The 11,491-nt window shown below is 54.4% G+C and overlaps 1 protein-coding gene across 5 annotated transcripts in view; it reads left to right on the top strand.

The window, feature by feature from the left end:
• The window catches only part of PHKA2 (phosphorylase kinase regulatory subunit alpha 2), a 75,015-nt gene extending 64,122 nt beyond the window's left edge, over positions 1–10,893 (top strand). For 2 of the 5 annotated variants that reach the window (XM_036067078.2, XM_078064368.1), the window contains 7 exons: positions 2,442–2,560; positions 3,302–3,331; positions 4,735–4,788; positions 6,586–6,756; positions 8,837–8,890; positions 9,519–9,719; positions 10,223–10,893. In XM_036067078.2, coding sequence (XP_035922971.2) covers positions 2,442–2,560; positions 3,302–3,331; positions 4,735–4,788; positions 6,586–6,756; positions 8,837–8,890; positions 9,519–9,719; positions 10,223–10,393 — 800 coding nt within the window. In that variant the 3' untranslated portion in view covers positions 10,394–10,893. Of the gene's footprint in view, positions 1–2,441; positions 2,561–3,301; positions 3,332–4,734; positions 4,904–6,585; positions 6,757–8,836; positions 8,891–9,518; positions 9,720–10,222 lie in introns of those variants that run through there. The other 3 variants (XM_078064367.1, XM_078064369.1, XR_013444636.1) reach the window with 3 other exon arrangements.
• The last annotated feature ends 598 nt before the right edge of the window (positions 10,894–11,491 follow it).

Raw genomic sequence — 11,491 nt, forward strand, 5'->3', positions numbered from 1 at the left:
GGGAGCAGAGTGCTCTCCATGCTCACGGCACCTTCTTGCTGAGTTTGCTTCCCTCCAGCTCGCTCACTCGGTTTTGTTCTGTAGCAGAACCTTGTTTGCTGTGCTAGGAAGTATAATCGCCCGGTCCTGGTGGAACTCTGTTCTCAAATGCTCCCTAATTATAATTGAAGCAATTATCATTTCTCCCCCTCATAATAAAGCAAAATGATTTGCAGACACATTGGCAAATTTATTTCATCAAGCCAAAGAAATGCCGTGTGGGCTGTCATTTTTATTTAATAAGAAGGACATTGGGTACTTCATATTTTTTCCCCAGAGTGCGCACCAGCCAGCAAACAAAGATGGCATCATGCAATCAGACGTGTTTTGGTCGCTTTTCTCCTTTCCTGAAGGAGTGCTTGAGATCCTTTTCCAAAAGTAATTTTCAGTTCTATTCAAATGCACAGTCCTTGAAATGTAAATTTGCAAAATAAATATTTTATGTGTTCCTGCTCATCAAAATAATATACGTGGTTTGACACAGATAATTACTAAAAATTTGTTATTAGGTCTAAAGCTATAGATGCTTACAAAATTGAGAACAGAGCAATGTCACTCGAAAGCTATAAATACGTCTAATTCAAGCAAGGCTAATTGCCGTCTTTTTACATATAACATCATTTGTTAATTGTCTTCTGTCATTGTTCAATTTTTATAAGTTAGGAAACTCAGTCTTAGAATTTTGATTAAATCCCGAGATGTCTGAGATCTTTCCAACTACTGCCCACCGTATACAGGCCCTACTGCAGCTTCTGGCTTTTCTTCTCTACCTTCCTGGTGTCCTTCCTTCCTGCTGTCCTTCAAATGTCGGTGTCTGTGGGCTCCTTAGTCATCTCCACTGTCCTAGGCAGCACCCTTCCCTCTGTGGCTTCGGTGGGGGGGCGGGGGCTGGGTGGGAAGGCTGGGCACTCAGGGGAAGCTGCTCTGAGGAAGTGACCTTCGAGCTGGGTTTGCAGAGGAGAGGGAGGGCCTGGCAGAGGGGAGCGGGTGGGATGGGCGGGAGCAGCCTGGGCAAATGCCCAGCCCCATGTAGCTGGCCAGGAGTGCAGAGCTGGGGGGGTGGGGGGGGGCAGGTGGGACCAGCCCCGTGTAGTTGGCCAGGAGTGCAGAGCTGGGGGGGTGGGGGCGGGCAGGTGGGACCAGCCCCATGTAGCTGGCCAGGAGTGCAGAGCTGGGAGGTGGGGGGGGGGGGGCAGGTGGGACCAGCCCCGTGTAGCTGGCCAGGAGTGCAGAGCTGGGGGGGGTGGGGGCGGGCAGGTGGGACCAGCCCCATGTAGCTGGCCAGGAGTGCAGAGCTGGGAGGTGGGGGGGGGGGGCAGGTGGGACCAGCCCCGTGTAGCTGGCCAGGAGTGCAGAGCTGGGGGGGTGGGGGGGGCAGGTGGGACCAGCCCCATGTAGCTGGCCAGGAGTGCAGAGCTGGGGGGGTGGGGGCGGGCAGGTGGGACCAGCCCCATGTAGCTGGCCAGGAGTGCAGAGCTGGGAGGTGGGGGGGGGGGCAGGTGGGACCAGCCCCTAGTAGCTGGCCAGGAGTGCAGAGCTGGGGGGGTGGGGGGGGGCAGGTGGGACCAGCCCCGTGTAGCTGGCCAGGAGTGCAGAGCTGGGGGGGTGGGGGGGCAGGTGGGACCAGCCCCGTGTAGCTGGCCAGGAGTGCAGAGCTGGGGGGGTGGGGGGGGGCAGGTGGGACCAGCCCCGTGTAGCTGGCCAGGAGTGCAGAGCTGGGTGGGGGTTGGAGGTTGGGGGCAGGTGGGACTCAAGTCCAGAGGGCTTCATCCTGAAGACAGAGCTAGGCCTGGAAGGACTCCGAGTGTGTAGTGACATGATCACACTTGCCTTTGAGAATGATTGCTGTGACGCAAGCACAGAGAAGTGGTTCGCGGGGAGGGGCGGGGCGCAGACGCCCCGGTCCAGAGGCTGCCACAGCAAGTTGAAAGTGAGGTGACGGAGGCCCTGGCCCCTCGTGTGCCGGCAGGGGGGTCTCCTCCGCCTGCAGCCCTTAGTCGGCTTGTTCTCCCCGGACATCCTCTCCAGCCCCAAGGTCCCTTAGTGGGGTGGTCTCAGTTTTCTACAAGGAAGGTGTGCTTTTGGAGAAGAAATTATTTTTTAAAAAACAACTGATTCATTAAAGGCTTTATGGCCGCTCTGGTTTTTTTTGCATGCTGCTTAAGTGATGTTCACTTTTTCATCCATTCTCTTGGATACCTGTGGGGCCTGCGCTGGGTAGCAGGTCCTGGTCCAGGGGCTGGAAACAGAGCACTGGCCAGGGCAGCAGAGGCTGTCTTCTCCTGGAGTTTCTCAGCGAGTGGGAGAGAGAGATGTGGCTAAAAATAAGCACAGGGCACGTAGTCCTCCCTCAGGGTGGATGCTAGTAGTTTCTAAGAACCACGTGTATGTTTCCCCTCCAGTGCGACCTATCCATTCCTCCACATCCAGCCCTGCCATCTCCATCCACGAAGTGGGACACACTGGAGCCACCAAAACCGAGAGGAGTGGCATTAACAGGCTGAGGAGCGAGATGAAACAGGTAAGACAGGACTCTTGGTGGCAGTGCCGGGAAAGAAGTGGTTTTCATGCCTGGGCTCACCTCAGAAAGTGCTAGAAACCCAGGGCCTGCAGAGTGCTCTTTGTATAGGATGTGAGATCCCTGCTGTCCTGAAATCTAAACACACTCTACCCAGATATCTAAGAATTCTGTGAACATTCCGAAAAACACCCTTACCCGTGTTTGTCTCTATTGCCGAGAACCACACTTTCTCGGTGGTGGGCCACAGCTATTCCAAAAGTAGAGTCGTGCAAGATGTCACTGAATCATCTCACCATGAAATGTGTCCTTCAGATGACATAGCAAGAAGAAGGTAGAAATAGAATAGAATGCTCATGATACCTGTGTTTGCCACCATCCATGGGTGTCTCTCTTCTTGGTTCACTTTTTACTTCACGGTACATTCCTTCTGACCCCCCAGGACCGCAAGGCTGCAGCGCTTCGGAGTCCTCGTGTGCCGGGGACGGGGCTAGGACTAGGACTTGACCGATCTGTAGGAGGAAGCAGAGCTTCCTTCTGACCATGACCCGAGTGAGAAATGAACTCAGATTCTCTTCTCCATTTCAAATGATGACTCAGTAGATTGAGTCCCTGAGGCGCCTGTGGGTCACACCCAGCAGTTGGGCCAATACTTCCCTGGATTTTCTAGAGGGTGATAGAAGTAGGGCATCCTTGATTTGAAACTGGCTTTTTTTTTGTGTCCTGATGTATTTTTACTTTCAGATGACTAAGCGATTTAGTGCTGATGACCAGGTGAAACATTGTCTTTTTCCGTCCTTCACGTGTGTGCTTCATGTTCTTTCTGGCTTGCATGTGGAGAGCAAGACCACAAATATGGAGAGTGATGGCCCGGGGAGTGGTTTTGCCCATCAAATCCGCTTGGGTGGAGGTGACTCCTCGGCTGTGGCGGGCAGGCAGAGCAGGAGAGACGGCCTTCCACGTGCCTTTAAAAAATCCATTTATCAAGCTTTTGGGTTTTATAGGATGATTTGTGAGAGAGGTGGTTCTGGGCTCTGCCTTGCCAGGAGTTTCTATGCAAAAAAAGGGAAGTAAGTAGGGGAAAGTAAAACGTGGTCATTGATTAGATGAATAGAAAGAATACTGCTATTCCTGTCCTCACATTGCCGGGGGCGGGGGGGGGGGCAGGTGTGGACTTTAACCCTGGAAGGAAAGCAGTGTAAGGATACTGTTCTTTCCCAGTACCTTCGGGACCCGCTTCTTCCTAAGCACTCCAGAAAGTTGGAAGCCCTGTGACTGAGCAAGTGTAGAGGAGTTGTGGAGTGACATACAGATTCTCTGTGTTGTCTCTGCGGCTACCTTAGGCTCTTTCCAAGTCAGGAACCAACTTTCCAAACATCTTCCTTTGCTAGCCACTCGGTGGCACCATACCCCGATCGTGGCTCACTGTGGGTGACTATGGGTGGCTCCTTCTGCCTCCATTTAATACTGTCCTTGTATATTATGGGGACAAAATGATCTTCTTTGCTAGGTTTAGATTCAGCCAGTACAAGTTTTATATTTGGCCACTTACATCAAGGAAATATATTATTCTCTCTCCCAAATTTTAGAGATGCCTTGGCATTTTAAATTTCGACTCTCTTTTTGCCAGAACACCACGGGTGCACAGTTTGTGCTCAGGCACTATTCCCATGCCAGGTGCGGATACATTAGAGATTTTTAGATAAGGAAATACTTGTTTGGCCAAAGGTCATCAGCCTTCTCTTACTTGTTCGTTTAATAAATCTCTATTTAATGCCAGTAGGGGCCAGATGCTAAATGCTGGTTATGGGCAGGTATTTTATTGATCTCTACAGATTTTCACAACTCTTGACATAAAAGATTAGCATTTTGTGGCTAGGACTTTAGAAAATAGTGTCCTAACTTGATGAGACACCTCCACATAGGACTAGAATGGGTAACGTTTCATACTCCCGAGAAAGAGCAGTTCCCAAGTCCTCCATAGCACAGAGCCCCGAGCTCTGCGCTGCCTGGTGCCTGGGGCTGTTCGCCTGAACGGTGAGTGAGAACTTCTGCCCGCCCACCGCCTCTGCACCTTCTTGCCGCGGGGGTTCTCGATGCTGTTCTGTGCTCCCCCTCTCTGCTTGCGGCCTTTGGGGTCACCGCACGTGACTGAGTGGACTCTCTTTGTTTTGTAGCTGTTTTCTGTGAGCCAGGCCGTGTCCAGCAGTGCGCGTTCCTCCAAGTCTGCGGTAAACCACGCATCCTGACTGCCCTCCTCACCGCCTCCTCGTTTGTGGTGTCTGAGTCCTCTTGTTGCCCTTCTCGTGCACCCACCTCATCCCTAACTCCCACAGCTTTGAACAGGTTTAAGTGTTTTCATGTGACTGTCATTATGAAGAGGGTCTAGAAGGAAAGCCAAGAAGTTCTTGATTTGAGCTTTGTCCAGGAGCTTCTGGAACCTTCGGGGCATTGGTTCTGTGCCTTTCTTCTGAGCCACTGCCTGCACGTGCTGAGGAGCACCTTGTATTCCCAACACCCTGGCTTGGCTTGAGGCCCCAGATCAAGTGCAGGAGTAGGAAATATTCTAACTGCAGAAGCGAGTCTTAATCTTCCTCTTGAAAGTAGAAGGAGAAAACCAGCTGAGTCATTGATGAGTGCGGCTGTAATTACTTTTATTTGTATCTAATTGTTGCCGTATTTAAATGGCAGTAATGAGCCCTATGGAATAACCCAGCCTAACAGCCTTTTCAAAATAAGATCCGATGAAGTCAAAATGACTACCTAGGGAAAACTCCTGCCTCCTGCCCTGCTAGCATGCTTACCATTTGGATTTCATTTTTAAACCTTTAAGTTTGATGTTGTGCATTGAGAAATGAAGGTATGAGATAGTTCGGAACAAGATAACATGGAAGGATGAAAGTTACCCTCTACTGCCCTGTAGACGGGCAGGTTAGAATCCATCCTCTGGCAGAAAGCAGACTGTGAGCTCTGCTGCGGGGAGGGGTGCGGCATGGCCTCGGCCCCCCCACCCCCACCCCACACCGAGCCAGCTCGGCTTTCAGGTCCTCCGGCTCCAGACCCCCACTGGGAGCCTCTGGGAGCTGCATCTGCAGTCGTGGGCGGGCCCTGCCCCAGTACCTGGCTCTGGAAGGCCAGAATAAGGCCAGCCTCAGGCCAGGAGGGGGGAATGAGATGACGCGCTCCCTCTGCTTCAGCAAAGCCCGTGTTCTGGCTCGGCGGCCGCCATCGGCCCGGTGAGGATGGAGCCCCATGCTGAGAACAGGCGAACAACGGGATTCAAAGGCACTGGTGGATCTGCCGTCATCTCGGAGGCCCCACTACTAAATAAGGATTCCCAGCCTTTACTGTTTGTCTTTCCCTCCAGAGCAACCCCTCTCCCCCTTCCCCCATATTATGTGCTGCGTTGTCTGCGGCACCTGCACTACGGGGAGGTGAGCCCTGCCCCCCTGGGGCACGGTGCAAGGGAGGTGGGCTCCTGGGCATTCATCGGCCTGGGGGCTCTCTCGCAGCCCTCCTGCAGCAATGCCAGAGGGCCTTGGTCGGGACAGCTGGGTCCCATGCACACTGACCACAAGCCAGGCGTGCTTTCAGGGTTTTCTGTATCTTCATTCAGCGAGTGCTCACGGCTCCCCGAAGCAGGTCCGCCTGTGACCCGTCGCACAGGGGAAGCCGAGGCCCAGAGCTAGTGTTCGGGTGGATGCAGCCGTGTTGACTTGGGAGTCACAGCCTGACCCCAGGGCCTGCACTCTCCCCTGCTTGGTCTGCCCCGTGAGGTCAAGGTCCTTTGATGTTGTCCTACCTCTCGAGGGCTGGAAGGAGGACACAAAAGGAGATCAGTAACCAAGCCCGTACAGAATCAATCTAGCTTCCAGAAGTGGCCAGTGTTAAACCAAGGAACTATGTTCCTTTCTGAGCAGGTGGTCTGTGTTTTGACCAGTTTGCTGAGTCATCCCTCATGCTGGCCAGCAGTCCCGTGCGGTACCGGCTCTGAGGTTCCTAAAGACCGTGCACGGTCTGTCTTGCAGAGGTCCAGCACCCCATCCTCGCCCACCGGCACTTCATCATCAGACTCAGGCGGGCACCACATTGGCTGGGGGGAGCGCCAGGGCCAGTGGCTACGCAGGAGAAGGCTGGACGGAGCCATCAACAGGGTCCCTGTGGGATTCTACCAGAAGGTGTGGAAGATCCTTCAGAAGGTAAGCTTGGCCACTGCACTGCATTTCACTGGCCTTGTCGCTGGGAGCACACACTCCTAGGGCAACGAACCACCCCCTTAATTCCTTTGTGAGGCATGGTGGCACCTGCAGGTATCAGCGTGTGGCTGCAGAGCCGGCAGATACGGCTCCCGAACTTGGGGAGCCCCCAGCCTAGAGCAGGGTTTCTTCACCTCTGATGTTTGGCACCACTGACATTCGGGGCCGGGTAATTCTTTCTTTGTGGGAGCTCTTCTGTGTATTGTGGGATGTTAAGCAACATCCCCGGCCTCGACCCACTAGATGCCAGTAGCACCCCCACGCCCACCCCTAGTTGTGACAATCAGAAATATCTCCGGACATTGCCAAGTGTCCCCTGGGCAGCACATTGTCCCGGCTGAGAACTGCCGGCTGAAACCACAGCAAGTTAGATCGGGCGGCAGCCCAAGTTGTGTGGGACCACCTTTGACATATTTCTGGAACGTAGAAAAGTCAGAAGGTAGACAAAAACCGGAGAAGGCGGGGAAGGCTTTTGGATGTGACGTCGGCGACCTGCAATGGCGGCCCCAGGCCTTAGCTTCCTGCGTGTTCAGGGCAGGCGTGGTGTCCACACCATTCAGCAACACGACGCGGGCGCCTCCTGTGTCTGCAGGGCACCGTGTCAGGCCCCAGGTGCTCCGAGGCACGGTCCCCACATACCTGGGACCGCCTCTGCCTCTCCACCTAGAGGATGCGGACCCCAGACCCACTCCCTTTAGCCAGCTGCCCCTATGCCTGTGGCCATCCGACGGGGCTGCATCTCCCAGCGGCCTGGGGCCGTGCGGTATCAGCGGAGGTCATCAAAGCCACAGCCTACACTGCACACGCCGGAACACAGCAGAGTCCGCCTGCGCGCGTGAGCAAGGAGGGGACAGCGGCGAAGCCACGCCCCTTTGTGCACCCCGCCCCGCCCAGAGCGCTTGTGTGTCCCCCGGGATCCCCGCCCCCCCCCCCCCCCCCCCCCCCGGCTCGTCTTTCCTTACACCCAGGCACAGACTGCCTCAGTTAAAAGCTTCGGTGCAAATTAAGAACCAGGGGTAGTACTGGTTTTTGTTTCTTTGGTTTTTTTTTTGAAACGATTTTTGTTAGCTCATTTCACCACAGGAGAGGAGAGGAAAGTCATCCCGAAGGAGCACACACTACAAGCCCCTTCCCAAAGGCACAGCATCTTTTGGCTGTTTTGTTTCTGGGGCCGGGGCCCCTGGTCCATTAGGGAGCTTCAGCATCTCTGCTTTGTGGGGACTGAGGTCTTCACGGCGCTGAGCACGGGGAGGTCAGGATGGTCCCTGTCCTCACGCAGCTGGTCCCCACACGGCAGCAGAGCCCACGAGAGCCGTTCTCCACCTCTGCTCACGAGGCGCGGGCCTTTGCCGCCACCCTGTCCTCAGCCCGCCAGGGCCCTGGGATTTAGAAGGCAACCAATTCGAATTAGACTAGAGCAAGCTTCCTAGAAAACCTCCCCACTCTTCCTGGGGCATCATACGCTTCCATCCAGACTTCTCCTAGTTCAATACCAAGACACTTTTATTATGAAAAAGCAGCATTTTGTGTCGAGCCGGCACTTGATATTTATATACAAGGGTGTGCGTGTGCATGTCTGTGCATGTGCTCGAGTCTTTTGTGATTGGTGCTTATTATAGTAATCTCAAAATAGATGCCTGCAAAGGCACAGAAGTATCACTTCGCCAGCAGGAGCCATGAAAATCTCCCTTTATGTGGCACCAAAGGGGGCCTCGCAGCCGCCAGGGCCTGGTTGCCAAGTGAAATGCGGAGCTTCCACAGAGGAGGACCCAGCAGCTCCCTGGGGCATTATTCGCGCACGATCTGAAAGATGCCTGCTGCCTCCCTAGAATTGCTCCATCGAAAACACAGCCTGTGGGCAGTGAGAACAAGCTCTCTAAAAATAACGCTAGCAGTCTGGCGTGTTCAGCCCTCATGCAGGTTTCCAGAGCAGAGGGACTTGAGTGTGTGCGAACGTGTGTGCACAGTTACTAACCAGGTTCTGGAATCTGACTGAACCGCGCTCTGTGTGTTCTGCTTCCAGTGCCACGGTCTGTCCATCGATGGTTACGTGCTCCCGTCGTCAACGACGAGAGAGGTATGACGGGAGAACGCCAGTGCCCGCCTCCTGCGGGTTTCTCCCCAGTGCTCTAGGGCGTGCTGCCCACCTTTGTCAGCATCGCCTTTTCTTTGGCCCCTCAGAAACTGCGTATCTGACTGTCAAGAGCCTTACCTTTGCCCTTTAAGGCACTATTAAGAGAAGAGGGAAGCTGCACGCCCCACACGTTGGAGCCTCGTGCAGCCTCCTCCAGCCCCCTCCGCCGAGAACAGTCATCTTTCTGGTTTCCCTTCCCCGATTCATTCTTTCACAGACTGAGTACTTAGTTTTTACCCCGCCCAAGACCCAGTGCTATATGCCACAAGGAGTGATGAAGAAAGAGGAATAAGCAAAGGGCCCTGTCCCCTGGATGTCCCAGTCCAGTGGGGTGGGTAAATCAAGTTAGGACGAGGCCAATTCCACCCTCCCCACCCCCCACCCCACCCCCGCACCTCGAAGTTGTCGGCCTCCCGCTCCAGAGGGTTCTCGCTGGTGGCATCGAGAATGTGGCCAGAAAGGAGGCAGCATTTGGGCTGAGCCCTGGAGCTAATGGATGCCGTGGCCAGCGCTGGGAGCAGGGCTGGCTGTCCTCGGCTCCCTCCTGACCCCTCCGCCGTCCCTTTGGCAGATGACCCCCCAGGAGATCAAGTTTGCTGTCCACGTCGAGTCGGTGCTGAACCGCGTGCCGCAGCCCGAGTACCGGCAGCTGCTGGTGGAGGCCATCATGGTGCTGACGCTGCTCTCAGACACCAACATGAACAGCATCGGGGGCATCATCCACGTGGACCAGATCGTGCAGATGGCCAATCAGCTGTTCCTGCAGGACCAGGTGGGTGTGCCCAGGCCCGCCCAGTCACCCCCCAGCCGAGGCGGGGACAGAGGCAAGGTAGCAGGCTGGCTGGCATGTATCTCTGTCAAGGCTGAGGATTCTGTGTCCAGTAGGAAACACTATTCTCAAAGAAAATGTCATCACAGATGGTGAAAAAATGTCAACCGTTTGGTTAGAAAATGGCACAGTGGCCACTTGGGAAATGTAAAGATCTTTGGAAATGGACAGACTCATTTTGGCATAGGTTTGGCATACGTTTGTGCCGGTGTTGAGGTAGGAGGAACCGTCCTCTCGTTACAGAGTCGGTAACGCACTGCGGACGAGGGCACGCGGGAGCACAGTGTAGTACCCGGAGGAGAGGCTGGATGTCACCCCCGGGCACTCTGGGCTCCTGCCCTTGGGCTTAGAGCCCTTCTCTGGGGGCTGTTGGCTTCCAGCACATACGGTCATCCCAGGGCTTGAGAGGGAACTCTGTTCACTCTTTGCCTCTTTTCCTGCTGCAGATGTCAATCGGAGCCATGGACACCCTGGAGAAAGACCAAGCCACAGGCATTTGCCACTTCTTTTATGACAGTGCTCCAAGTGGCGCTTATGGGACAATGACCTACCTAACGAAGGCAGTGGCTTCTCATTTGCAGGAACTGCTGCCCAGTTCAGGCTGCCAGATGCAGTAGGGCCTCGCTGCTGTTAGTCTGTCACTTGCCCCCTAGCCTCGTCGGGAACCTTCTGTTTTCCAAGGTCCCCTGTGTTGGCGCAAAAGCCTGTCCCATCAGAAACCCTGGCTGGGAGGAGGTGGCAGCAATGGCCCTGAAACCAGTGTGTGTCCAAGCCACAGAAAGAGCTGAGGAGTCCTGTGCTCCCCCCCGGGAGTGCCATGGGATCGCTGTCTAGGTTCGCTTCGCTGTAACATTTGCCGCAACATCTGGTCTCGGAGTCTGAAGAGGAATTGGAAATTGGTCTCTTTTGAGGGCAGTGTGAACAGAGAAACCAGCTTAAATTGGCTCTCGCTGAGAGCTACTGAAATCAGTCGGATGTGCTAGTGGACACATCTAAAGATGGGAAGATCCTTCCAGCAGCGGGCATGGACCTTGACAAGGGGAACATCTTAACAGGATGCAGTCGGTCTGTGGACCAAACGGTTTACCAAATAGAACAACTCTATCTTTCTGTGGAAGTTTGGTTTTCTTGTGCCTTGTTTTCTTTCTAGGGCTCGTGTTGTTCTTTTGGCGTACCTACCTGTGTGCGACAGCATCCTCTCTTGCCGAGATTTAGAAAACTGCTTGCAGTTAACTTTGGCTTGTGGTCTCAAGGATTTTATCCTGGCTCCTTATGAATTAGAGATTTCTTCTGCCTTATAAAAAAAAAAAATCCCACATCTTCTGGAATATAGCACAAAAAATAAAAAGGCAGGGGAGGTGCCAACTCTCCTTATAGCTGGGCCAACTGTTGTTTGGGGGCTGGAGCAGCAGGGAGTCCCTCTGGAAGGCCTGTACCCCCTACCCCCGCATGGGGTGGCCACTGGAGGAGTACACGGTGCCAGATGCCCAGGAGAGGAGTGGTGCGCACAGAGCCATTCCCTTAGAGGCCTGGAATGTCGAGCAAAGACAGATCCTCATAGGGCAGGGCCTCGCTGTCTCTGGCCAATGTTTGCAATGCTTGGTGAATGGAGTGTCTCTCTAGGCACTGTCTTACCTGGGGCGGGGGGGGCGGGGGGGATGGGACAACAACAGGGAACAGTTTGTGTGAATGACGGACTTAGGAGGCAAGCCGTC

Source organism: Halichoerus grypus, chromosome X, assembly GCF_964656455.1.
Source record: "Halichoerus grypus chromosome X, mHalGry1.hap1.1, whole genome shotgun sequence".
Taxonomy (NCBI): Eukaryota; Metazoa; Chordata; class Mammalia; order Carnivora; family Phocidae; genus Halichoerus; species Halichoerus grypus.